Genomic DNA, 27793 nt, shown 5'->3' with positions numbered 1-27793 from the left:
AAAATTTATGAATATTTAAATATTTATCTGTTTATAAAATATATATTTACAAATTTATTCCTAATTTTCACAATGTACATTGTGACCTATAATTAAAATTTAATTTATAATAATTTCAATTAAAAATGCCGAAATCATGCTCTGGCGTCATTTATTGTCGTGGGTACACGCACTTCTAGGCCATCAAGTTCTTTGGTCATGATAACTTGGCATCCTAGGCGTGATCTGAGCAAATGAATAATTTAAATTATTACTATTTTTTTCTTTTTTATTTTAAGTTTTAATCAAAGTACTTACGTGTCGCAAAGATCGAAGGCCAGGTCCAACATGTCCAGTTCTTCGTCAGTCGGCTTCTCGGGCAGAGAATCATAGACTTCTTTTGGAAATATTAAATGACAGGTACTGCATGTCAAAGTACCTTCACAAGCACCTGAAATAATTTAAGGTTTTTAATTTAAACGAGCAACCTGCGTCACTTTGTGACTGTCCAAATATCACTACTAAATTTATGAAATACGCAGAGAAAAAGGATTTCTTGCCGCAAAAAATTTTTACTTGCACCAAGAAATTTCAGTAACATGAACTGAATAAAAAAATTTTCTTGGGGCGAGAAAAGATTTTTTTGGGCAAGATTAGTATATTACACGCCGAGGGAAGTAAAGTAAGAAATGTCTCAGATCACATGTTTGTTGACAATTGACAACCCTAGGTGTGTAATCCACTATTTAGCGCCAAGTAATTTTTTATAGTTCTAAATAAATTTTTGTTTTTAATTCACAATGCAAAAAAATTTTTTGGGGTGAGTAAAAATTTTCTTTAGGCGAGTAAAGATTTTTTGCGTCAATGAATTCTTTTTTTTTCTCTGTACGCTCTTTTGGCTTCGAGAGGCTCCCTAAAACCAAAAGGGAGTATAAAAGTATGTCAATTTGAATTAGTAACGCAATATCAATAATATAGCGATATATATTCAGTGACATTCAGTCATATTCCGTAAGAGAATAATTAAAATATATATTAATTTATTTAAAAAAAAGAAATACGATCGTCTTTTTTCGCGCGTGATTTAAATGTAATTTGAATGACATAGATAAATCGATTTATCTCAATACTTGGAAATAAAAAACAGTTCAATTTATGAAAAGAAACAAATTCAAGTTAAGATCTTTTTAATGATACCAAATTTAATAACATTAACTAATTATATTGTATAGATATGCCGGGAACAAAATTTTTCATATTCTCTTAATAATGTAGATTACTGCATGCAAATCAATATTATCTTAACAATTTTATTTAATAAAATTAGAAGCGACACACGAGCAATCGTATATTTACTTCTTTATCAAAGAATTTTAAAACAAATTTTCTTAGAATTCAAAATTATTTAATCTACTGTTAGGTAACATGCAATGTATAAGTTGTACAATAATTTGACAGTAAAATAATTAATTCATCAACACGTTGGAGTAAGATAAAAATAATTATTATCAATATTATTAGTCACGTATTTGGTGATTAAATTTTTCTAGTGATTATTATTTAATTTTCAGAATATAATTATAAAATATTCGGAATTTGTTTAATCTCAGAAAAGATGGAAAAATAATGAATTTCGTTACGAGATTTAACTTGTAATTAATGCATCGACACGAACCCAAAAGTATATATAGAAAACTAAAATTTTATTCTTACTATAAGTAATAATATTTTTTTTTAAACAAGAAGAACATAAAGGTAAGTGGTTTCTACTGCGAATTATTTCAATATCTATTTCTATTTCATGTAAATTTAATAAAATTAAAATTTATTTTTCAAGGAGAATAAAACTTTTACCAAAAAGTTTTTACGATCAAAACTATAGCCAAATTATTTTTCAGTCTATTAAAATGTTTAACGATATTAGTAAAATTATAAATATCTAAAACTAATGAAGACTTAAAGGTTTTTTGTCCCTAATCACTGACACTTCTGAAAAGTCACACATTTCCTACATGGAGATCATATAAGCCCCAGGCAAACTTTATTTAACTTTTTATTTCGATTATTTCTAGCTCAAGTTTTGTTTTCTTGTTAGTTAGTTGTAATCTTGATACAAAATATGTCAAGAAAACAAATCTGAAAACTGCCTGACCCTGCGGGCCAGCTCCAACTTTCCGCTGTTTTCGAGCTCAGGAAGCTCGAAAACATTGTTACTTGTAAATTTTTGAGCTCTTCGAGCTCAAAAGACTGTTGGACTGACAAAACATACATTTCACTGAAAAAGAATAATTTTTGTCCGACGATATCTTTGGAACGAATGAACCGATTCGAGCGTTCTTAGTGGCAATCGAAAAAGCTCACCAAGACTTGAAACTGATTACATTTTGAGGCAAATGGTTTATGAGTTATACGCAAAAAACCTAAAAAAAAATTTTTTAATTTTCATTTTTCGTATAACTTGTAAACTACATGACTGATCGTCTCCAAAACCTAACCAATTTCAAGTCTTGGTGAGCCCTTTCGATAGCCACCAAAAACGTTCAAATCGGTTAATTCATTCCAAAGATAGGGTCGGACAAAAAATTTTACACACACACATGGACATCCATCCGGAAATAGTCAGAATAGTTTTCTAGGACCTGAAAACGTCGCGATCTGATAAAAACTTCGTTTTCGAAAATCGGACCGAAGCCAATAACTTTCATTTTTGTGAAAATTTGCAATTTTCATAGAGGGAAGTTAAAAATGATTTATTCTAAGACGGTCCAAAAAGTATAATCAATTTGAACATCGTATGGACAGTATACAACCCCAAAAAATTGATTAACACTTTTTAATTAATTTCTCACAAACTAAGATTTTTGTGTATAGTTGGGATCTGTAACTTAGCACTGCAGTTCCTAATTTAAGCTCGGTCTTGTTCAAATTTTAATCTGAAGTTAATGTTGAGGTCTTTCAAATTCGTAGTGATTGATTAGAAAATTAAGTTATACTTATTAAATGTTTTCAGATCTTTACAAGAGTCAATCATGTGGTTATCAAAAGTGGTATCGATTATTTTAATCCACATAATATTTATAAATATCTGCGTAGCTAATGATTTAGAAGAAGAAAACTTTAATTTTGATAGAGCTCAGTTTGTTGCTATAGGGAAAGAAGACTCGGAATACGGATTTTTATATATACAGCAAGGTCTATTAATTCACCCTCAAGCTGTTATCACCGTTGCCGACGATTTACTATATGAGTAAATAAATAAAAAATATCAGTTCTTCTTTTTCGTATCATTATTATTATTATTGAAATAATTATTTAATATTTTTTAAGAGCTGAATCACTGAAAATTAGAACAGGTTTATCCCAAATGAGTCATTACTCTAAAGTGGCCATTGCGGAGAATGTAAATGTGATTAATGTCATAGAATTACCAGAAACTTCAAAGATAGTTTTGTTAATCTTAGAAGAAGAAATTTTAGGTGTAAAATTAATTAACTATAAACACACTTCATATGATGATCAATATAACGGATGCAAACTGATTAAACTTGGATTCAGACAACTTCATGTCGGTAATAAATTAAAATTATAAGCATTAGTTAATACAGTAGAAAAACTATTTTTATACTTTAAAATGAAAATCAGTGCACTGTAGAAAAATTGTGGAGTGAAAGTGGATTAAATTCAGAGTAAATGCGAAAGATATAATTTTTCATTTATTTGATCCCCTCGGAGTGAAATCCTCTCCGGAGGGAAGTTTATTTTAACTTTAAAACTGCGGATCAGATTGAAATAAAATCCACATCACTTCGAAATCACTTCGCTAAGAAAAAAATCGGGGACTCTACGGTTTCCGGGGCGCCGCTAAATGACTGCGAATTCTTGTAGAACTCGGCGAAATAAGACTTTCTTAAAGGATAAAATTTTTCGATATCTCGTTTAGTTTTTGAGAAAAATGGGTTTCGAGAAAAATGCGATTTTTTCAAAAAAGTGAAATATTTCATAGATTTTAATATCTTCAATTTTTTGTATTTTTTTTTCCGAAAAGTGCGTTTAGAGATGAAAATTTCGAAAAAAAGAAAACGTCTGAATTAGTCCAATTCGCGATCATTTGGTGGCGCCACGGAAACCGTAGACTTCCCCAATCCGTATTCACTTCTGTATTTTTACGTCATAGAGATTTTTCATTCAAATATTAATAAAATAATCTTACAAAATACATTATATTCTTAGACTTTGATGAAGTTTACGCATCGTTGACAACAAAAGAAAAAAACACTCAGTTATTGAGCCACATGACTGATAAAGGTTGCCCATCAAAATTAAATAAAATCGTCGATTTCAAAAGCTCACTTTTTACTGATTATGTTTATTGCATTAAAGAAATTAAAAAAAAAAACTGTCGTGTAAGTATACTATATTCGAAAATAATGAGTAATTACTTTGCAAACAATAAATAAATCATTATTTTTTATTTTTAAGAGAAATTATCCAGGAGCTTCTTTAGTTTGTCGAGACCACGAAACAAATGAATTCTACTTAGCTGGACTTGTCATTGGGAAAAGTCATTGCAATTGGATGCTTATAAATACTCCAAAATTACACGCATCGATTGAGGCTCATTTAAAAACTATTCAATAAGGCCATTCTCAGACAGTGCTCCCCACTTTTTAAAAATTTTCAATGACTTTCAACTGTCATAAGCGCATCAAAATATGGGTGTGAATGTAGCAGACATTAGTGAAATCTAAAATTACTACTAAATAAAATTAGTAATTAATAAAATCAAATTTTTTAAAAATGCACATTTAAAAAATTTTGAAATTCATAAGTGCATTTTTTAAAAATATATTTTTTTCAATTATTTATTCTATTTATTTATAATTTTAAATTTGTCTGATGTCTGCTACATTCACACTCGTATCAAAATTTTATTAGTTAATTGAAAAAAGGACAACGTTGTTGCAATTTCACTAAGATATAGATTTAAAAAAAATTACTTACAGTTGATATCAATTGGCAGTTAAACGAAATTTGTTAAATTTCAATGAAATCTTCATGGCAATTTGATAATTCGAATTTTCAAATTTTGTAAGCTAAAATTTCTTCAAAAAATTTCGTGCAACCCCTCATTTATAATAACTGTAAGTGATTTTTTTTTCAATTCTACCCTTAATCATTTTTGTTTGTTTTATTTTATTTTGCACGTCTCATCGAACGCAAATCAATTTTAATAAAAGTGACAAGCACAATGTAGTTTTATTTGTAACCCGAATTCTTTTTCTTTTAATTAAAATTGACTTTAAAATAATTTACATGAAAATGACTCCAGATAATTTTTATAGAGAATTTAATTTCCTACGAAAAAGATCCTTAAAAATTTTTACTTAATCGTAATATATAGCTAGTAAATTTAATTTAAATCATAAGTTAATTCAAATAATTTGTAATTAAAACCTGAATTGTTAATCTTTGAATTAAAATTGCACTTAAAATAATTAATTTACATGAAAACTATCCCACATTTTTTTAATAGAGAATTCAATTTATGCATGAGTGTGATTGTAGCAGATATCAGACAAATTTAAAATTATTAATAAATAGAGTAAATAATTGATAAAATAAAATTTTTAAAAAACGCGGATTTAAAAAATTTAAAAATTCATAAGTGCATTTTTTATGAATATTATTTTATCGATGTCTACTACATTCACACTCATAATATGATACTGAAGTTTGCCGACGTCTAATAATTTTTAGATCTCTTCAAAAACGACAAATCATAAAATAAAAATATTTTAAAAAATTGCCCTTATAGTTTTTTTAATTTTCTACAAGTGCATATTTTTAGTTTTTTTTTTTTTTTAATTAAATAGTTGAAAAAAATTTTAAAATTGTCAACTGTCTGCTAACTTCAAGATCATATTTGAAATAAATAAATAAATTGAAATGATAAAATTGAAAAAAATGCACGTACGGATTTTGCTTTTATTTAAATATGCATTTTTTAATTTTTACTCTACTTAAATTTTATTAATTTATTCTAAAATTTAAAACAATTGATAATTGTCTGCTACATTCACACTCATTTTAATTTCCTACAAAAAAGGTTTTTATAAAATGAGTGTGAATTTAAGAAATTTTTAGAACCGGGAATATATTCGTATTTTCATTATCTTTACACGCACTTTATTCTTTTTTTCATACTTTTTTTTTGAAGCTATAATTCTTAAAATAAAACTTTAATGAACATTTTCAGAAATATATATATCAATAAAAATATATCAAATTAACAGATTTATATTCTTTTTAACTGAACTGCAGATGAATTTAATTTTTTTTTCAATAAAATTTCCTGAATTTATATTGAGCTGTAACTATTAATAGTTGATGGTAGGGATTTCAAACGATAGAGTTTATTCGGAAATGCAACTTGGTAGTGTTTTTGTCTAGAAGTGATTACATCGTGATAGATTTTTTTATTAGTAGAGATTTTAAGATGGTAGATATTTTATTGGAGCGGGAATTTTCGAGGTCGGCATGTCGCGGCTGACTTAAATTGGATACCCTGATTAAACAACTGAATTCGATCGAATTAAACAGAATTGAATTTTTAATTCTATATAATTCAGATAAATTCTGTTAATTCGGTACCTAACTTAAAAAAGAATTCTGTCTAATTCGACAGGAAAACCAGAATTTATCCAAATTGAAACGAATTAAATAATTATGTTCTGTTTAATTCGAAAATAATCCTCGAATTTCTGGTTCTGACTCCGAATTAAACCGAATTGAAACCAATTCAAAAATTTTAAATCGGTTTTATTCTGTTTTATTCGAAAATAATCCTTGAATTCGTTCAAATTCTGTCTTACCGAATTTAACAGAATATACCAGAATTGGGCAGAATCAAAATATTTAATTCGATCGAATTCAGTTGTTTAATCAGGGTAGAGTTTTATTTTTGGTAGAGTCGCTTATGACTGAGTCGTATACCTGTCTATTCAATTCGCACTTGTATTAAAGTAAAACACGTATTGTGAATGTAGCAACTAGAAACATGTGGATCAATAGGCACATTAATAGGTCTACGAAATAAATCTCTACCTTACGACAACTGAACCATAACCAGGCCTACTACGAGTAACTGTACCAGTTTCAAATACTACCCGCGAAAATTTCAACCAATCAACAAATCTACCACTTAAGAACTCTCTCTCATTACAACTCTGCCATATACTTTGCAATAAAAAAAAAAGTTTAAACTATGAAAAGGAACAAATTCAAGTCAAGAACTTTTTAATGATACCAAATTTAATAACATTAACTAATTATATTGTATAGATATGCCGGGAACAAAATTTTTCATATTCTCTTAATAATATAGATTACTGCGTGCAAATCAATATTATCTTAACAATTTTATTTAATAAAATTAGAAGCGACACACGAGCAATCGTATATTTACTTCTTTATCAAAGAATTTTAAAATAAATTTTCTTAGAATTTAAAATTATTTAATTTCCTGTTACGTAACATGAAATGTATAAGTTGTACAATAATTTGACAGTAAAATAATTAATTCATCAACACGTTGGTGTAAGATAAAAATAATTATTATTAATATTATTAGTCACGTATTTGGTGATTAAATTTTTCTAGTAATTATTATTTAATTATCAGAATTTTATTTTAAAAAATTTTTACTTCTTAAAAATATTCGGAATTTGTTTAATCTCAGAAAAGATGGAAAAATAATAAATTTTTTAATAAAATTTAACTTGTAATCAATGCATCAACACGAAGTCAAAAGTATTTATAAAAAACTAAAATTTTATTCTGACCAGCAGTAATAGTATTTTTTACAAACAAGAAGAACGTAAAGGTAAGTGGTTTCTACTGCGGACTATTTCAATATTTATATTTATGTCGTGTAAATTTAATAAAATTAAAATTTATTTTTTCAAAGAAAAAAAAATTTTTAGCAAAACGTTATTAGGATCGGAACTCGAGCCAAATTATTTTTCAGTCTATTAAAATATTTAACGATATTAGTAAATTTATAAATATATGAAACTGCTGAAGACTTAAAGGTTTTTTATCCCTAATCACTGTCACTTTTGAAAAGTTGCACATTTCCTACATGGAGAACATATAAACCCCAGGCAAAGTTTGACACTTCTGACATTGATTGTATGCATTATTTTGACTTTGAAAAATTCTTAGCATTTGGTTTTGAGATATAAAATTCATTTAGGGATCTGTGAAAAATTATTAAAGTTTAACAATCAGGAAAAAAAAAAATTCATAACTTTTCATTTCGATTATTTCTAGCTAAAGTTTGGTTTTTATAATCTTGATATAAAATATATCAAGAAAAAAATAGTCTATTCTAAGACGATCTAAAATGTATAATTATTTTGAACATACTTTTTCATTAATTTTTCACAAAATCTGTACCTAGCTCTGTGTAACACTACAGGGTCTATTTTAAGTTCGGTTTTGTTCAAATTTTACTTTGAAGTTGATTTGGGTTAATAATTATTTATAAGAAAATCAAGTTATATTTATTAAATGTTTTCAGGTCTTTACAAGAGTAAATCATGTGGTTATCAAAAGTGGTATCGATTATTTTAGTCCACATATTATTTATAAATATCTGTCTAGCTAATTCAGGAGACGAAAAATTTAATTTTGATAGATCTCAGTTTGTTCTTATAGGGACAAAAGGATCGGAATACGCATTTGACTTCCTACAGCAAGGTCTATTAATTCACCCTCAAGCTGTTGTCACCGTTTTTGACGATTCACTATATAAGTAAATAAATAAAAAATATCAGTCCTTATTATTATTGTTATTATTATTATTATTATTATTATTAAAAAATAATTATTTAATGTTTTTTAAGAGCCGAATCACTGGAAATTAAAACCGGTGTATCCAAAATGCATCATTACTCTAGATCAGGTATAGCAAGGACTGTAAAAGTGATTAATATCGTAGAATTACCAGAAACGTCGAAGATAGTTTTGTTAATTTTAGAAAGAGAAATATTGGATGTACAATTAATTAACTATAAACACACTTCATATGACGATCAATACAACGAATGCAAATTGATTAAACTTGGATACGGAGAACTTAATTTGGGTAATAAATTTAAAATTATCGACATTAGTTAATACAGTATATAAACATTATTTTCATACTTTGAAATGAAAATCAGTGTACTGTAAAAAAATTGCGGAGTGAACGCGGATTTAATGGAAAAGATATGATTTTTCACTTATTTGATCCTTTTAGAGTGAAATTCACTACAGAGGGGAGTTTATTTAAAAAAAAAAAAAAAAATCCGTATGCGGAGTAATTTTTGTTTAAACTCCGAAACCCTGAGAGACGGAGTGAATTCGAATTTAAATAAAATCCGTATTCATTTGTTTTTTTACATTGTGGAGATTTTCCATTTAAATATTAATAAAATAATCTTATTAATTACATTATATTCTTAGGCCTTGATGACTTTATCTCTTCGTTGGGAATGAAGGAAAAAAACATTCAGTTATTGAGTCACATGCCTAATAAAGGTTGCCCATCAAAATTAAATAAAATAGTCGATTTCAAAAGCTCACTTTTTACTGATTATGTTTATTGCATTAAAGAACTTAAAAAAAAAAATTGTCGTGTAAGTATACTATATTCGAAAATAATAAGTGATTACTTTGCAAACAATAAATAAATCATTATTTTTTATTTTTAAGAGAAATTATCCAGGAGCTTCTTTAGTTTGTCGAGACCACGAAACAAATGAATTCTACTTAGCTGGACTTGTCATTGGGAAAAGTCATTGCAATTGGATGCTTATAAATACTCCGAAATTACACGCATCTATTCAGGATCGTTTAAAAACTATTCAATAAGGCCATTCTCAGACAGTGCCCCTCACTTAAAAATTTTCAATTGCTGTCAACTGTTATAAGCAAATTAAAGCTTTGTTAATTAATTAAAAAAAAATGAAAGCATTAATTGAAAAACTGACAACGTAGTTGCAATTTCGCTGCAATATCGATTTAAAAAAAATTTACTTACAGTTGATATCAATTGGGAGTTAAACGAAATTCGATAAATTTCAATAAAATCTTCATATCAATTTTATAACTCGAGTTTTCAAATTTTTTAGGCTAAAATTTATTCAACAAATTTTTTGTATACCCTAATTCATAATAACTGTAAGTGATTTTTTTTTAATTCTATATTTTGGCGAAATTGTTTTTTTTTCAACTAAGTTTTTAATTTTTTTTTTTATCAATTAATAAAATTCTAATACGGTCATGACAGTTCTAAGTCGTTGCATATTTTTAAAAAGTGGGGGATACTGACTGATAATTCCCTTAGTTATTTTTGCTTATTCCATTTTATTTTGTATGTCTCGAACGCAAATCAATTTTATTAAAAGTGATAAGCACAATGTAATTTTATTTAAAACCCGAATTCTTTTTCTTTTAATTAAAATTGCCTTCAAAATAATTTACATGAAAATTACACCGGATAATATTCATAAAGAATTTAATTTCCTAAGAAAAATCTCCTTACAAATTTTTACTTAAATATTAAACTAATAAATTTAATTTAAATCATAATTTAATTCAAATAGTTTGTAATCTGTGAATAAAAATTATAATGAAAATAATAAATTTACATAAAAATTATCCCACATTTTTTTTTTTGTAGAGAATTTAACTTATGAGTGTGAATGTAGCAGACATGAGACAATTTATAAATTTGAAATATGATGCTGAAGTTTGCCGACGTCGAATAATTTTTAGATTTTTTCAAAAACGACAAATCTTAAAATAAAAACTTTTTAAAAATTGCACTCATATTTTTTTTAATTTTCTACATGCACATATATTTAATTTTTTTTTTTAAATTAAATTGTTGAAAAAAAAAAATTCAAAAATTGTCAACTGTCTGCTAACTTCAGGATCATATTTGAAAAAAATAAATTAATTGATTGAAACAAGTAAACTGCAGTCACTACGTAACTGCCCGAATATTACTACTAAATTTATTGAATATGATTTTAATTTTACTGTTTTTAAAAATCTATATTCTAGAATCTTTTGTTTATTTCTATTATCATTAAAACTTAATAAGCCCAATCTCATCATTGACCCGCGAACTGATTGATTTCAATGATTGTATAATCATGGGATTCTTGAAAAAAAATCTACGCATGGTCAAATTTTTTGTTGTTAGTCATCTAATAAATTTTTTTTCAACGATATCGAATTAAATCTATTTAATTTTTATAATCATAGAAGACATGACATAGACTAAATTTTTTTTCTTTAAATTATATATATATTAGACTGGGCCAAAAAAATTGACTATTTTTTTTTTTCATAGCTATATCGAAAATATTATTCAGAATGACAAAAAAAAAATTTCATGAAAGTTTGAGCCCTTAAAATTAATTTTAAGAGGTCTATCATCGCAATTTTTAATTTTAATTCATAATTTGATGTTTTACGTCAGAACTGCTAAAACATTGGAGTAAAAAAAATTCATTTCCACTTTTTCTTATGTAAAATTAAATTCCCTACAAAAAAGGTCTGATTAAAAATTTTCGTCAGACAAGCCGTTTCCGATTAATTGAGCTTAATAAATTGATATATTTTTTCGATTTAACATTTTTACTTTTGAATTTTGTAACTGACAAATCAATAAATATCTAATAAAGACCATGACAGATTTTCGAAAGAAATTTAAGGCTCTACAAAAAAGGCCTCTTAACATATTTTGCTAAATTCACTCCTTCGAAAGTTATTTACGTTATTGAAATCGTTTTGACTCAAATTCAACCTTGAATAATTTTCGAAGGAGTGAATTTAGCAAAAAATGTTAAGAGGCCTTTTTTGTAGAGCATTAAATTTCCTTTAAGAATCTGTCATGATCTTTTTTAGATATTTCTTGATTTGTCAGTTACAAAATTCAAAAGTAAAAATGTTAAATCGAAAAAATACATCAATTTATTAAGCTCAATTAATCGGAAACGGCTTGTCTGACGAAAATTTTCAATCAGACTTTTTTTGTAGGGAATTCAATTTTACATAAGAAAAAGTGGAAATGAATTTTTTTTACTCCAATGTTTTAGCAGTTCTGACGTAAAACATCAAATTATGAATTAAAATTAAAAATTGCGATGATAGACCTCTTAAAATTAATATTAAGGACTCAAACTTTCATGAAATTTTTTTTTTGTCATCCTGAATAATATTTTCGATATAGCTATGAAAAAAAAAAATAGTCAATTTTTTTGGCCCAGTCTAATATATATATATATAATAGTTTCATATATTCAGTCATATTTAGTGACAGAATAATTAAAATATTAATTTGTTTCGAGAAAATAAATACGATTGTCTTTTTTCCCGCGTAATTTAAATGCGATTCGAATTATAGAGATAAATTGATTTATTTCGATACTTAGCAATAAAAAAGAGTTTAAACTATGAAAAGGCATAAATCCAAGTCAAGACCTTTCTAATGATACCAAATTTAATAACATTAACTTATTTTATTATATAGATATGTCGGGAACAAAATTCTCCTTATTCTCTTAATAATATAGATAATGAAACTGAAAAAATGCACGTACGGATTTTGCGTTTATTTAAATATTCATTTTTTAATTTTTTCTCGACTTAAATTTTATTCTTTTATTTTTAAATTTCAAAAATTGACAATTGTCTGCTACATTGACATTCATTTTAATTTCCTATAAAAAAGGTCCTTATAAAATGAGTGTGAATGTAGCAGACATCAGATAAATTTAAAATTATTTAAAAAAGAGAGTAAATAATTGATAAAATATATAAAATTATTAATAAAGAGAGTAAATAATTGATAAAATAAAATTAAAAAAAAATGCACATTTAATAAATTTAAAAATTAAAAAGTGGATTTTTTATAAATATTATTTTTTTAATTATTTACTCTATTTATTTATAATTTTAAATTTGTCTGATTTCTGCTACATTTACACTCATCCTTATAAATTTTAACCAAAACTTAATAGTTTTAATTAACTTTAAAAATAGTTTGAATATTAAAACAATAATTACCATAACCATCTAAATCAATTTCATTATTGACAACAATGTCTAACAAACTATCTCCAACTTTTCCTTTGGCTTCAATCCTCTCTCCACTTGCTCTCACAAACGTCACCTTAACCCTATAAATATAATATAAATTAAGTAAACAATTAATTAATCGCTAAATAAATAAAACAAAACTTACTCTTTAGCATCTTGAAGAGGTTGGCTCGTAGACGTTAATCTTTTACTAAAATTATTTAAATAATTAAATTTATTACCACGTGATAATGATACGGTCGTAATCAAACGGCCTAAATTTCTAATAAGAGCCATTTTTTTTTATTGCGTTTAATCTTCCAAAAAAAAAAAAAACTTCAATCACACAAATAAACAATAAATAACAAAAAAATATTAACAACTATCGCATGTCTCTAATCTCGACTGTCGCCTTTGGAATACCTTTAAATATATATACATATAATACAATATATTATAGCCCCCACTATTTTTTCTTGACACGTCACATGATGAAATTTTTCTCCTCTATTTAAAAATTATAATATTGATGCCAAAAGTATTTTAAAATAAAAAGATAAAATATGTATATTTTCATAACGTATAAATTATTTATTTTATTATTAACCAACTAATTAATTAATTTAACTTAATTAGTTACAATATTTACAACATGACGCCATCTAGTTTTAAAAATAGCGCCATTTTTTTAAATTAAAATACTTAACGTGTTTACAAAAAATTATTAAGACTCGTTTATAATTAAAATAAAATTAGTTATAAATAATTATTATTATTATTTAAAAAAATATATTAAGATTTGTGTTTTCATATTTCTAGAGGATCAACTACCATGAGTTCGTTTTCATCGATAAATTCTTCGTTTATAAATTCCTCTTTGATTGTCGGGTCTTCTTTTATTGTCGGCTCAAGAATGTCAGTAGTTTCTAATTAAAAATAAAAAGCCATATTTAATAATTAATTTTTTAAAATTAATGATAATTGTTAACTTTGATTATAAATTATAATGAACCTTGTGGAGGCGGAGGATTGGATGTTAGGGTTGGATCCTTGACGTCAGTCTCAATTTGTGCCGTAGTTGGATTAACGTCCCCTGTTATTAGATTCGAACTGTTGTCGACTTTTTCAACGACGATGATCACGTTTCCTGGACACATAAATTTTTTAAATAAATGATTTAGCTTATTTTTACATCAAGTATTAATTAATTTTTTAAATTTAATACTAATTTTCTAAAAACAATTTCTCGTTCTCTACTAGTTTTCAAGTAATCACAACTTTTCCAAACTCATTATTTTTCATATGATGGTAAAAGCCCCTACACTCGCTCAGTATATGTGTATGCATATTTACTTTTCTAATTACGTTTTGAATAATTACGTCACTCGAATGATGAAAACCTTCCGAAAAAGTTTGTCTTTCACATTTTTTCGGAAGCTATAAAAATTTCTGTAATAACAATTGATTAATAAATTAAAAGAAAAGAAAAATTCAAAAATTCGTTTAGTAGGGCCCAGCCTTAATGAGTGGTTTAGCGGGGAACTTCAAAATGTAGTTTTTGTGTCACCCCTGTGCGCGCGCATCGTAAAAATTCACTCCCATCATTTTTTCATAACGCGCCTAAAGAAATATAACTTCAAAAATATGGTTTTTCATTTTATTGCACGACTCTTAATGCGACGCATTAGAGTGCGCTTTACGATCGAAAAATTCAGTTTGCCTCTTTTTCGCTACTGTTTTTAATCATTTAAATTGAGTGATTTAATCTCACTCCAATGAAAAGTAAGCGGGTATAGGGGCTGCTTTACCTTACAGCTTAATAGTTTCATTTTTGAATTTATTTGAATTTTAAAATTTTATGAAACACCAAGTAATTTTGGATATTACTTTTAGCCAATGTTTCATAACAAATTAATATTTTTTTTTAATATCTTTAAAAATTTGAGAATATTCTTGTATGAATTAAAATTTTTCTATATATGGGGCACTCCACGCCAAATCAGCCAATTTTAAACCCGACTCTTCACGATTATTTTTTTTCAAAATTTTATGTTTTTAAGAACGTTGTAAAACTTGCAGTTTTTATTATTTTCTACATGTGCATATTTTTAGTTTTTTTTTTTTTGGAATTAATTTTTTGAAAAAAAATCCAAAAACTTTCAATTGTCTGTTAACTTCAGGACCATGAAATTTTGAGTAAAATTGAAAAGGATCACTAAAAAAAGTGGTCAATTTGATGTAGAATGTCTTATATACATGCAGTACAATTACCTGGATTGAGATTTTGTTTTTCTGAATTTGGTTGTACAGAATTATTACTATTCTGTGAAACATCTTTATTTACTCCAGCTGGTGCAATCACTGAAGAATTATTATTTACTTTTTTATTGACCAAAGTTCCAATGAATCTTTTTGTTTTGGTTATTTTATTACCTCCAGCTACTGATATCACTGGAGTATTTCTATTCACCACAGTACCAATTATTCTTTTAGGATTCTTGTTCACTCCCAAAGCAGTAACAAAAGTAGATCTAGAACTAGAACTAGAACTAGAACTAGAACCAGAACCACCACCAGAAACAATACCAGATCCAGAATTTGGGAGTTTGAATTGACTCCTGATAACTTTTGAAGCAACTGTTTGATAATTTGCTTTAAAATTCCCCGGTACGATTCTTCTAGGAATATTCTTATTAATTTCGAACACCTTTCCTTGGATATTTTTATTAACTTTAATAGCAAAACGTTTTGAAGAATTATCACCGTCAATAGAAATGACTTCTGGATTGGCTTTGGTAACTTCGGTAACTGGTCTTTGAGTTTTTTTTACATTCACTGTTTCAGCAAAGTCAGAAGCACTTTTATAAGAATCTAAAATAATAAAATAATATTCTTAATTAATTAATTACATATTGGAGCCATTGTATTTTTTAAAAAAAGTGTTACCAAATATTGCATGAGGTTTCACGTACTCAGCACCTTCAGGAGGTACCCAACCTTTCTGGACTACTTCTATCCGTCTGTCTATTTCCACGACCACAAATTTAAACCCGTCAAGATTTAATTTCTGTAACAACAACAATAATTTTATAAAAATTCTACACGTTTTGTTCCTAATCGGCGGGAAATTTTAAAATATATTTTTTTAATTGTAGATAAAAATAAGAACTTATTAAAGTAAAAATGTTTTTTTTTTAACTCATAATTTCAATCAGCTTAAAAAAATATTTAAATCACTTATAAGCACACAGGTGGATGCGTAAAAAAATTTGACACAGGAAACGTATAAAAATTATGAAACGAATATCGTTTAGTTCCACCACATCAACCATCAATGATTTAAATGAGCAATGACCAGTAAAAGAAAAAGTTTTTAATTATAAATTGACGTAGATAAGCAATAACATGTCAACCAACATAGCCACCATTTTGAAAAAATTGCGTTTAAAGATTTAAAACTATTTTTGATAAAATACATCTCGAAATTATTCAAGCACAAACGGCTTCTATGTGATTTTCAAGTTACTTAACTCGATTTTGCAAAAAGTTTTATCTCATATAATCAATTTTTGTCAACAATATTTTTGATTTTATGATTTAAAAATATTTTGTTTTAACGCTAAACTACTGAAAAAAATTTTTTAGTTACTATGGAATCGTCTAGTATAAAAATCTCGAAAATAATTTTTTGTGGGCTGACACGTTATTGCTTATTTTTGTCAAATTATAAATAATAGTTTAAATTACTCTATTATTTTCTATTCGAGGTAATACTGATGGTGCATTTTCTGTTTCTATTTGGATTTCATCATCATTTTCATTATCGTCATCACAAACTTCATTTATTTCTTCAGTTGGCGGAGTTTCAGTACGAGCAATTTTTTCATTATCAGTATTTTTTTCATTATTTTTTGACGAATTATTAGTGCAATTTTCAGCAACGCTATTAGATCTCCAACCTGCATGTCGTTTTACTGCAATATAATCGGCACCAGCATCAGCTAATAATTTAGCAGAAGTACGTCGAAATGTATGGCCAGTATATAACTCCGGTTCAGATAAATTTAAGTAATTAGCAATTATTCTAGGTATCCCACCAATTTTATTTATTCCTATTGGTTGTTGATAGCATTTACCGTTGTAGTATTTTAAAAAAAAACGATTCCATTCTGTATTTTTCGGACGTGCTGCCATGTACTTTTTTATTATTTCACAAAATGCACCGACAATAGTAAACGACCTGGCAATTATTGATTTTGTTTTGGGTAACTGGACAAGAATTGTTGTTGAATCAACAATTTTAACATCACTTATCGTTATGTTACACAATTCATCACGTTTACATCCACCGCTAATACCAAAGATTAGTATTGCCTGAAAATAATTAATTTATTCATTTAAAAATTATAAATATATTTAGTATGTAATTAGTTGGTAAGCATGCGTTTAAATAAAATTTATTATGTAAACAAATGATAAAATTCAATACTAGGTTACTCAGATTTTTAAAATAACTTTTAGTGTTCTTGTTTTATGTACGATAGATAAAGTTAATTATTAATTATTATTATTATTAATTATTAATTATTGATGATAATTATGCTAATACAGCGATGATTTGGACATTGAGGATTTTTAAAAATAATTATTTCGTTAATTATTGTCTCGTTGACTCTTTATCAACATTTTCAGAGCTGAACCTGAAGATTTTTCTACTAAAGATACAATCAACGAACTTTTTTTTTTTATTCATTTTTTAAAAATTTTGTAATGCTCGTGAACGAGTCATGAGATCGTGATAACAAGGCAATTAGATGAACTATTATTATTTTTAGAGATTATAATGTTTTAGGTTTTGATTTCTTTAGAACGTATTTATTAGATAATTGTAGCTGACGTATTGGAGAAAGTATAAAACTTGAAGATAAATAAAATTGTAAAAAATTAAATTTTCCAAAAAATTATTGTCATACATTTTTTTTTTTCATATTTTAATTGACTAACAATTTTTTAGTTACTAAATTTTCGAAAGTACACACCGAGTACTTTAAATGAAAATTCTGGTTAAATTATTAACAATACGATAAAATTCTCTTTTACAAACTTATGTAGAATTAAATTTCCTACAAGAAATATCCTTACAAATTTTTATCTAAACTCAATAATTACCAAGTTACTTTAATTCAAAATAAAATATTTTCCCATATTTAAATTCAGCTAAAAACTCTAAGCAAATAAATTTTTTTAAATTCCTTAATAACAATAGAATAGAGAAAACAAAAGCCTGTAGTAACATTTTTCCCTAAAAATAATTACAGAACTAAATTACCAATTAAATTACTGCCTCAAATCTTTGTTCTTTAAAAGCTCTCTGTGCGAATTTTAATTATTAATAATTGTAATTTTTTTAGTGCTCATGCTGACCCAACTTATAAAATATTTATTATTATTATTATTAAAAATTTTACCTTAGAAGCTAAATATATTTCATCCGGCGCTTCATTTAAAAATTTCTCAACTTCACTTGATGTTAATATTTTAGCTTTTTTGCTTTTATATCCAACAGATTTTCGTTTTAAAAATGATGTCAGTTTTGCATAAGTTTTTATATTGACACCATCATTTAGCAAAATGGTAGTTTTTAGCATCGAGTATTGTGCCCATAACGTTGCCGGCGATAAATTTTCAGCAAGAAAATTAAAATATGATAAAATAACACTTTCAGAGAATGCAGTTTCATTATTTGTTTTTTTCCAAGTCAAAAATTTTTCATAAGTCTTGTTGTACAGCATTTGTGATCTCCTAGGCAACAAATTTAATGGATCATCTGGTGCAGGAGAAGATGTATTTTGCGGTGTACACTCATTTGTTGATTCACTCATCGTTTATAAACGATATAAAAATTTATAATAATTCAAATAAGTTTATTTTTTAAAATAAATAATATGTCAATTTATATATATATAGATATTTGTATAATATTGATGTCTCTATGACTATTTTTTATGAGGTTATGAATTCACACTAAATGTCAACCATAAGATTTAAGATATGGTAGTTTTCAATGCGCATGCTCATGTAATTGTGGTGGGTGTAAACGAGGTTCATTTGATGATTTTTATACGTTTTCTATAGCAAGATTATTCACGCACGCTATAGCGTGTCTAGAAATAATTATAATATTTTTTAAAGCCCGCTTAAATTAATTTCAGGAGCGTTTACATATCTAAAGTGTCTAATAATAATTATATTATGTTTTTCCAAGCTTTTAAAGTCTGAGTAAAAAAAAAAAATTATCTATTAGACTACTGATGATTTAAAATAAATAATTTTTGGTAAAATGGTAAAGAAAATCTATGCTACATTTTTTTTGATTTCCCGCTATAAAAATTAAAAACAAAAAAAGAATAGGAATCTCAGAATTCGAATCCAAGAAATTATTCCTGAGTATTTTCCATTTTTTAAATTAAATTATAGAAAAAAATATGAACTCAGTAAAATTAAAACAAGTATTTTTTTCTTCATTATAATTAATAGTAGATTGCATAACTGGTGGACTGAAATATTTTTTTTTCACCATACCTGCGCCGAAAGTTCAAATTCTTGCCCTGTTTAAAAAGGTTCAAGCGTTACTAAATGACTCAAAAAAGCAATTAAGCTTTTTTATTTTTTCAGCTGACAAAAAAATGATTAAAATTTTGTTGTTTAATTATTAAAATTATTTTTAGTTTATTTGCACACATTTATTAATGTTTAATAAATTAAAATATTTAAATTACTTCCGTAGTAAAAATTTTAAATAAGATATGGCAACAGTGCTTTTTGATAGATATGTCTGGACATGTGTGTGAACGTACACAATGCTCAAGTCAAGTGTGTAGCAAAAATTTAAATAAATAATTTCCCTTCATTAAAAAATGGATCAAAATATTCATCTCTAAAATTGTCTTATTATATTTTATGTTTACTTAAAAATTGAAGTTTCTACCGAGACCAAAAATGAATTTTCTTTTTTCATTTCTTGTTTTTAAAATTCGCGTAACATAACAGCTGTCTCTGGCAGCGTTGCCAATGCGTCTATCCTCTATGTCGCCTCAACTTATTAACCACTAAAATAATTTTTTCAACTTAATTTTTCTCATTGTTTTTAATGATGATAATAACTTTTAAATATATAATTTGACTCTACACTTATTCAACTTTCTTATATCAGTTTTTGAGAACTCAAATTTGGAAAATTGACAGCCTATGTAATAAGGATTTAAGAAAACACAGTTTTCGATCATTTGTTTTTCTCAATAACTATACGGTAAATCTTCAAATAATTTTAATAGTAGATGTATGGTACATTTATCTTCAAAATTAAAAAATTTCAAATCTTAAAATTGGAATTTTCGATAATCATTAGAAACGCGAGAACCTCCTTGAAAGAAAGTCATTCTTTTCATTTATAAGAAAATAAATGATAAAAATTGCCGTATGTGCTATTCTTCCTACAAACAGAGGCAAAAATTTAAACTTTCAGGTGCAGATCTGGTGAAAAATTTTATACACACCACGAAGGAAGGTAGAACGTTCCAATCCACGTGTTTACCACTCTCGCTTTCGTCTCGAATAGACAATTACACCCGCGGGTTAAAATGTCCTACTTTCCTCCCTAGGTGTGTAATATACTATTATGTTGTTGGAAATTTTTTTAGTACGAGTCGTAGGCGTGCATGTATGGTTCGCAAATTCCATTCATCGTAAATTTCTTTAAAATAGTTGTAACTAAACAATTTTTTAAATTCATGTATCAACGCATTCAATAAAGATCTTACAGCTGTTGATGTGGTTGCTCCAGCATTGATTGCTTTAACTCCTCGAACTTTTATCAACGGACTAACGGATTCGTCATCGCTATTTTCCTCAGAAGCTGAGGATAAATCTACATCCGACTCAATAATGTTACAATTCTTAGCTTTGGTTTTTACAGATTTCTGAGTGTTGCTCTCGGTAACTGCAAACGATTTCCAATCAACATGGCGGTTTAAGGTTATAGCGTTGTTTCCAGTATTAGAAGCCAAAGTTACAGAGCTACGACGAAAAGTATGGCACGTGTATGACTTTGGATTTTCCAACTTTAGATATGTCGCTATTCGTGCAGGCATTTTTGCAAATGTATTAATACCAATAACTTGAACGGTACATGTACCATTCTTGTAATTTAAAAAAAATCTATCATTGGTAGCATTTTTCGGTCGTAAATTTGCATATTTTTTTACAATACGACTAAATTCAGCGCCAATGGTAAAAATTTTTGGTCGATTTGTTTTAGTATCTATGACTTTGATAACAAGAAGATTACCTTCTGATTTAATATCTTGAACTTTCATATTTGTTAGTTCTGCTTTTCGGCAAGCTCCACTTATTCCAATTATTAATGCAACCTATAAATATTTTAGACAATTAATTATTTTTAAATAGATTAATTTAATGATAGTAAAGTTAGCGGACATCTGACAATTTACAAAACTTTTTAATAATGAATTAAAACGTTAAAAAATAAAAATAAACAAATACATGTTTAAAAAATTCAAAATTCAGTAAATGCATTTTTTAAAATTTAATTATTTAATTTATTTATCTGTAAGTAATTAAAAATTTTCTTATGTCTGCTACATTTACATTCATATTAATGTACATAAATTATAAATTTTTTTTTTCGTTTTACCTTTACTACCAGATATATGTCATCAGGAGCTTCAGTTAAAAATTTATCAATATGTTGAGGAGTTAAAATACTTGATTTTTCACTCTTAAATCCTTGAGATTTTTTTTTTAACATTGCAAGTAAATCACGATACCTTCCAATATCGATGTCTTCTTTTAAATAAATTATTGTTTTTAACATTGAATATATCGACCATAAACTAGATGGCTTATATTTTTCAGATATTTCTTCAAAATATTCAATCATCATTGATTGTGATACAGACGTTAATTTATGAGCAGTTCTCCAACTATTGAATGTTTTGTAGGTAACTTCATAAATTTTCTTTGATTTTAATGAAAGAACATTATCAGGTGGTTGACTTTCTTCAACACTCATTTTTTCTTTTTTTAAAACTTTATTGTAATAAGCGTTGTAAAAATGATCAATGATAAGAACATGTAATGACTCTTAGATAAAATTTACTGTATTAATTGTACGACTCGTTCTAAAAATATTTAATGCTGAGTTACGTTTGTTGTTATGATAATAGTAGAGTGCGTTTGAAAAAGGTAATAACGGTTTTGACTAGAGGGACTAGAGTGATTATAACCTCATAATGTCACGGCAGTGGGAAAAACAGAAATCTATATTGACATTCTATGATTGATAAGTAACCATTCAGGGTTTGCTTCGCAATATTTTATAAGGCGCGAAAATCAGACATATGTTGAATAAAAATAAAAAAAAATAATTTATAGTAAATGGTAGAAAAAACCCTTTAAAAATAATTTTTTTAAATCGGCTACAGATTTTTAATGAGGTTCAAGCGAATCTAATGTAAAAAGGATTTTCCAACTTTAAGATTTGAAACTTAGCATACATATAAAGAAGTACTTTATCGATGTATTTTCAAAATTTGAAAATGATCCACCTTCTAGTTTTTTAGAAAAAAATATTTAAAAATGACGATTTTAATTATACGATATATAATTTATTCGAGATTTTTTTGATTATTAACCTCCCAACTTTAAGAAATAAGAAACCACATCTCATAATCTTGAATATTTTTAAAATATGATACGATTTTAACAATAGTGTTACTGTTGTAGTTATTTAAATAATTCAAGTTAAACTTTATTTTTTAATCTCGTTCATCGACAGAGATATTATAAAAAAAAAAAAAAAAATTAGAATACCTTTGGTTATCCCAGATAATCAAATTTTCTCGTCAAAATTTGAATGTCAGTTAGTTACTATCAATTTGACAACAACTTGTCAGCAATTTCACACAATGTAACTGTTGACTTCAATCCGCCTTAAATTTTTTCAAAAAGTTGACGGCAATCTACTACTGCAACTTGTCGTCAAGTTTATACAAAAAGTTTTCTACAACTTTTCGTCAACTTATTGCTCGTCAGCTTATTGCATTCAACTCGGCAACAAGTTGCAACAATAAGACGTTATCACTTTGCCGTCATTTTGACTACCGGAGGCAATAATAGTAATTACCCATATAGCCAGACTTTTCCCGCAACTAAGTTGTGGAGAAAAAATTTGAGTCAATGTGCTGAAAAGTTGAGAGCAACATCTGACTATTCAACTATTGGCTGCAATTTGACTTCAATTTTACCAGAAACTTGACGTCAATCGACTGTCGCGATTTGTCGCTTTGACACAGAAAGTTTTTTGCATTAAATTTAAGCAAAACGGTTGCTTAGAAATTTACCAGCAAGGTGCCACCCACTTATGCGCACGTCAACTTATTGCAGTCAAGTTGTGGTAGTAGATTCGTGTCAAATTGCGGAAAAAATGGTTATCTGGGATAGTACTGATTTAAAATAGTAACTTACTTTTGATGTTGGAGCTTCATTATTAATTGCCGGTTTAGCTTTTATTTTAACCTGATTTCCTTGGTTATTAATTAATTGGACCTGATTTCCCTGTTTATTAACTAATTGGACCCGATTCACTTGCTGACTATTTGATTGGACTCGATCCCCTTGCTGATTAGTATTCAATTTTACACGATTTACTTGCTGATTATTTAACTGAACTGGATTTCCTTGTTGATTATTGTTTAATTTTCCTTGATTTTCCGACGACTGATTAGTCTTAGATTGTTCTTGATTTACTGGCAATTGATTAGTATTTAATTGCCTTTGATTAGTTAGTGATTGTCCCTGATTAGTAACCAACTGTCCTTGCTGAGTAATCAATTGTCCCTGATTTACTGGCAATTGATTAGTATTTAATTGCCCTTGATTAGTTAGTGATTGTCCCTGATTAGTAACCAACTGTCCTTGCTGAGTAATCAATTGTCCCTGATTTACTGGTAATTGGTTAGTATTTATTTGAAACTGATGAGTTACTGATTGCCCCTGATTAGTAACCAACTGTCCTTGCTGAGTAATCAATTGTTCCTGATTTACTGGCAATTGGCTAGTAATCAATTGTTCTTGATTTACTGGCAATTGGTTGGTAGTTAATTGTCCTTGATTTAGTTGGAACTGATTAGTTATCAACTGTCCTTGATTAATCATCGATTGTCCTGGATCAATTATTATATGCCCGTGATTAGTTATTAATTGTCCCTGATTAGTAACCAATTGTCCCTGATTAGTAACCAACTGTCCTTGATTAGTTACTGATTGTCCCTGATCATAAATTAAATGTCCTTGATTAACTTGAAACTGATTAGTTATCAATTGTCCCTGATTGGTCACCGATTGTCCTGGATCAATAATTAAATGCCCTTGATTAGTTACCAATTGTCCCTGATTAGTAACCAACTGTCCTTGATGAGCAATCAATTGACCCTGATTTAATGGCAGCTGACTAATAAATATATGAGTTTGATTAGCTGCTGGTTTAGTTGTTTCAGGTAAACATGATTTTAAAATAGTACTAGCTTCCATTTTAGTATAAATTTGTACAGGATTGTTTCCTTTTTTATTATTAGCTTTCCATCCTCCAGCAATACTCAGTATATTGGTGCTATCATGAGCAAGCAATTCAGTGGAAGTACGACGGAAGCAATGTCCTGTATATTTATCAGCATCTGGTAGTTTTAAAAATCTTGCTATTTTTCTGGGTACACCTCCAATTTTATTTATCCCAATTGGCTGCTGGGTACACTTTCCTTTCTGGTAATTTAAAAATATTCGATTTATTTTAACATCTTTTGGCCGTAAATCTAAATACATTTTAACCATCGTGTAAAAGTCACCGTCGATAGTGAACTCTCGCATTCGTTGAATTCCCATTGTCGATGGGGTTGTGACAACAAGATTTGTTCCATTGTCAACAATATCTCTGACTGTTAAATTACACAATTCAGGTTTTCTGCAAGCGCCGACAATACCAAAGATCATAATAACCTGAAAAAATATATAAAAATAAATAAAAAACTATAAAATTATTATTTATTAGTTAATTATTGACAACCTTTTCTGCTAAATATATTGAATCTGGTGCTTTATTAAGAAAATCTGAAATATTTGCTTTGGTCAGTACTTTAGCTTTTTGGTTTCTGAATCCAGTGCCAAGTTTTTTTAAAAACCCGTGTAATTTTTTGTACTTGGCTATGTCAATATTGTTATTCTGGTTCAGGGTGCTCTTCAGCATCGAGTACTGACTCCAAAGAGTTGAAGGTTTTTTAGTTTTATTAAGCTCAGCGAAGTACTTTACTAATATTTTTTCAGAAACATCATTGTAGTTATTTTTTTTACGCCAGGTTGTGAAGTTGTCATAGACTTTGAGGTACTTGTCCTTGGAATATTCGGGAACAGAACTGTGAGAAACTTGAGCCTCTTCTTCGTCTTGTTCTTCAGAATTTAACTCCTCGGTTTGTTCCGGTGGTGTTATTGGTTTATTATCACTGCTTTCACTATTGCTTGTTTCCATTTTTCTAAATGAAAAATATTTTTCAAACACCAACGCGAAAAATAATATATATTTTATAAGCTTTATATAAACAAAGTAGAATATAATATAGCTCATGTGAGCAATAAAATATATTTTTCATTTGATTTTTTTTTTTTAACTATATTTTGCTCTAGTTCACCACGCTTCCTAGTGGCGGGAATCATTAAACATTTTTTTGAACTTTGAATAATAGATCTTGTAAAATTATATAATTAAAAAATAGCAATTTAGAGAAACCGATTGCCAGTCACTTTATGAATTTTATTGATAATTAATTAAATGAATAAGATAATTAAAAATTTTATGACGTACCAATGATCGAATTAATTTTTTTTTATTTCACTAGAAAAATTAAATGAGAGGGTAGAAACTGATTTGTTAAAAACTTAAGGATTTTTTTTTTATAATTTTTAAAATAATACTTTATTAATTATAAGCATGAAAAATATATAATATAAAATGTGTATATATATATAAACATTTATTTATTTTAGTTTCTTTATAATAGCAAAAGCATTAAATATTTTACAGCGCCATCTAGTTCAGATATTTTTAAATTTAAATTGCGCGTCAGAACATCCGCGTAGGCGCTGGTATGTTGTTGCACTAAGGCTGCGGAACGCAGTTTCATTTCAGTTTCAGTTTGTACCAGCAGCTGGCGAGGTCGAAATCTGAAAATGGTCGCGGATGTTAATTTCCGAATTTTACTCGTTTAACTATCAGATTTCGTAACTAACGTATTCGTTAGTTAAATTGATCTATCGAACCGTTTTATGGGGATGATCGATCAAAGTTTTGCTAAACAATTGAAGGAACAAGTTTTATTCCTTTAATTATGTAATCATAATCAAAATGAAAAAATAATTGTTTTCGACTTTTCTCAAATTTTCGCGTTGGTTACTAACTGAGCAAATGCAAGGAAATGACAAAAAGAAAAAAAAATTTCCGAATAATGTCAAAAAAAATCAAAGAAAAAAAAAAATTGAAAGTTGTTTCCTTGTGTTCGAAATTTTTTTTTTTTTTTTGTCTTTATGTAAATTACTTAAAAAAAAATTGAATTTAATCAATTTTATTTAATACGCAGAAATTTTTTTTTTCACCTTTTTAAGGGGGTAAACATTTTGCCCGCAAAAGTAAAAATTTTTATGTTTTAACGGCAACTGAAATTTTTGTTTATTTACTTTGAATATCATTAAAAACAAAAAGATTTAGCGTATTTTAGTCCTCAAAACCTTAGTATTTTCTTAAGTACCCCGCTTTGCCCCCCCCCCCTTCCTCTATACCTCAATATTTAAGATTTTTTCGTAATATATCTCCTTTTTTTATCGTCAAACTTTTAAAGTTTAGTATATAGACTACTTAAAAAATATTGATTTCGATAAATTCAGTGATTAATTAAATCATAAGTAAATTATATTGATGTAAAACAGCTATCATAATACATAGACATCTGACCGGGTACTATCTCAGATTTTTTTATCTGCTGATGTGTGTACACAATGGATACGTCTGCCGTAATCAATATAAGTTTTTAAGACTATAATAAATAAAATGTATTAATGGCAGATCTGGTCAATTACTTTCAAAAAAATTTTTTTTTTAGCATTTTCAAAACAGTCTGCCACAATGTTAAACGCGCGATAATGGTCTGCCATTATTATTTTCCGTTAATAATAATAAAATATTTTGAAATTTCAAAACGGCAGAAGTGGTCAAATGCATTCAAAATTAGCCAAAAATCGATACCTGTCTTACCTGCGCAGTCGCCGCGTCCACCACTTTGGGCTTAGTGAGTCCCCATCTCATGTACGGTAGGTATAGGGGCCTCAATGTACAAAAACCCAGCTCTGGTCAAATACATACAGGTATCCGCTCACTGGCTCTTAGACAAAGTTGTCACTATCCTAGCCAACAGCAGCGGGAGTAGTTCGGTACTCGCCACTTGATCGCGCCCACCGCTTGTAGTGTCCCTGGTAAGAAACTTATTTCAGAATTATTATATTCCCAACTTGAAGCATTTTGATATTGATGTTTCCCTGAACAATTTTTCTCATAATTCAA

The 27793-nt window shown here is 27.5% G+C and overlaps 4 protein-coding genes across 5 annotated transcripts; 2 read left to right on the top strand and 2 right to left on the bottom strand.

Moving 5' to 3' along the window:
* Window positions 1-25: 25 nt before the first annotated feature.
* On the bottom strand, window positions 26-13547 carry LOC130673570 (adrenodoxin-like protein 2, mitochondrial). Its single transcript, XM_057478624.1, has 4 exons — window positions 13280-13547; window positions 13102-13214; window positions 298-430; window positions 26-225 (listed from the first exon to the last, which is right to left on the bottom strand). The coding sequence occupies exons 1-4, from the start codon at window positions 13408-13410 to the stop codon at window positions 135-137; spliced, it is 468 nt and encodes a 155-aa protein (XP_057334607.1). The 5' UTR covers window positions 13411-13547; the 3' UTR covers window positions 26-134.
* Window positions 1608-5368, top strand: LOC130673568 (uncharacterized). The gene is made up of 5 exons (XM_057478622.1): window positions 1608-1734; window positions 2990-3226; window positions 3307-3548; window positions 4210-4382; window positions 4459-5368. The coding sequence occupies exons 2-5, from the start codon at window positions 3009-3011 to the stop codon at window positions 4615-4617; spliced, it is 792 nt and encodes a 263-aa protein (XP_057334605.1). The 5' UTR covers window positions 1608-1734; window positions 2990-3008; the 3' UTR covers window positions 4618-5368.
* Window positions 7721-10283, top strand: LOC130673569 (uncharacterized). The gene is made up of 5 exons (XM_057478623.1): window positions 7721-7861; window positions 8561-8794; window positions 8886-9127; window positions 9487-9659; window positions 9736-10283. Exons 2-5 carry the CDS (start codon window positions 8580-8582, stop codon window positions 9892-9894), a joined length of 789 nt encoding a protein of 262 aa, XP_057334606.1. The 5' UTR covers window positions 7721-7861; window positions 8561-8579; the 3' UTR covers window positions 9895-10283.
* LOC130673566 (transcription factor mef2A-like) lies at window positions 13368-25808 on the bottom strand. Of its 2 annotated transcripts, XM_057478619.1 has the most exons (7): window positions 25253-25388; window positions 25035-25185; window positions 23659-24951; window positions 16060-16180; window positions 15385-15984; window positions 14126-14260; window positions 13368-14039 (listed from the first exon to the last, which is right to left on the bottom strand). In XM_057478619.1, the coding sequence occupies exons 2-7, from the start codon at window positions 25104-25106 to the stop codon at window positions 13921-13923; spliced, it is 2340 nt and encodes a 779-aa protein (XP_057334602.1). In that variant the 5' UTR covers window positions 25107-25185; window positions 25253-25388; the 3' UTR covers window positions 13368-13920. The 2 variants fall into 2 exon arrangements, with proteins under 2 accessions (XP_057334602.1, XP_057334601.1); XM_057478618.1 differs by having other exon boundaries at window positions 23659-25185; window positions 25253-25808.
* Window positions 25809-27793: the final 1985 nt, after the last annotated feature.

The sequence above is a fragment of the Microplitis mediator genome, chromosome 8 (genome assembly GCF_029852145.1).
Source record: "Microplitis mediator isolate UGA2020A chromosome 8, iyMicMedi2.1, whole genome shotgun sequence".
In the NCBI taxonomy this organism is placed as follows: domain Eukaryota; kingdom Metazoa; phylum Arthropoda; class Insecta; order Hymenoptera; family Braconidae; genus Microplitis; species Microplitis mediator.
This window is presented reverse-complemented; position numbering and strand designations above follow the sequence as displayed.

What these genes read in the sequence shown, in the direction of transcription:
- LOC130673568 (XM_057478622.1), top strand. Translation starts at nt 3,009, where the DNA reads ATGTGGTTATCAAAAGTGGTATCGATTATTTTAATCCACATAATATTT. An exon ending in GCCGACGATTTACTATATGA is followed by an intron (nt 3,227 to 3,306) that starts GTAAATAAATAA and finishes ATATTTTTTAAG; the next exon opens with AGCTGAATCACTGAAAATTA. An exon ending in TTAAAAAAAAAAACTGTCGT is followed by an intron (nt 4,383 to 4,458) that starts GTAAGTATACTA and finishes TTTATTTTTAAG; the next exon opens with AGAAATTATCCAGGAGCTTC.
- LOC130673569 (XM_057478623.1), top strand. Translation starts at nt 8,580, where the DNA reads ATGTGGTTATCAAAAGTGGTATCGATTATTTTAGTCCACATATTATTT. An exon ending in ATACGGAGAACTTAATTTGG is followed by an intron (nt 9,128 to 9,486) that starts GTAATAAATTTA and finishes TTATATTCTTAG; the next exon opens with GCCTTGATGACTTTATCTCT. An exon ending in TTAAAAAAAAAAATTGTCGT is followed by an intron (nt 9,660 to 9,735) that starts GTAAGTATACTA and finishes TTTATTTTTAAG; the next exon opens with AGAAATTATCCAGGAGCTTC.
- LOC130673570 (XM_057478624.1), bottom strand. Translation starts at nt 13,410, where the DNA reads ATGGCTCTTATTAGAAATTTAGGCCGTTTGATTACGACCGTATCATTA. An exon ending in CCTCTTCAAGATGCTAAAGA is followed by an intron (nt 13,215 to 13,279) that starts GTAAGTTTTGTT and finishes TTATATTTATAG; the next exon opens with GGTTAAGGTGACGTTTGTGA. An exon ending in AATTGATTTAGATGGTTATG is followed by an intron (nt 431 to 13,101) that starts GTAATTATTGTT and finishes AAATTATTTCAG; the next exon opens with GTGCTTGTGAAGGTACTTTG.
- LOC130673566 (XM_057478618.1), bottom strand. Translation starts at nt 25,807, where the DNA reads ATGAGCTATATTATATTCTACTTTGTTTATATAAAGCTTATAAAATAT. An exon ending in CAATATATTTAGCAGAAAAG is followed by an intron (nt 25,186 to 25,252) that starts GTTGTCAATAAT and finishes ATATTTTTTCAG; the next exon opens with GTTATTATGATCTTTGGTAT. An exon ending in ATGAAGCTCCAACATCAAAA is followed by an intron (nt 16,181 to 23,658) that starts GTAAGTTACTAT and finishes TTGTTGTTACAG; the next exon opens with AAATTAAATCTTGACGGGTT.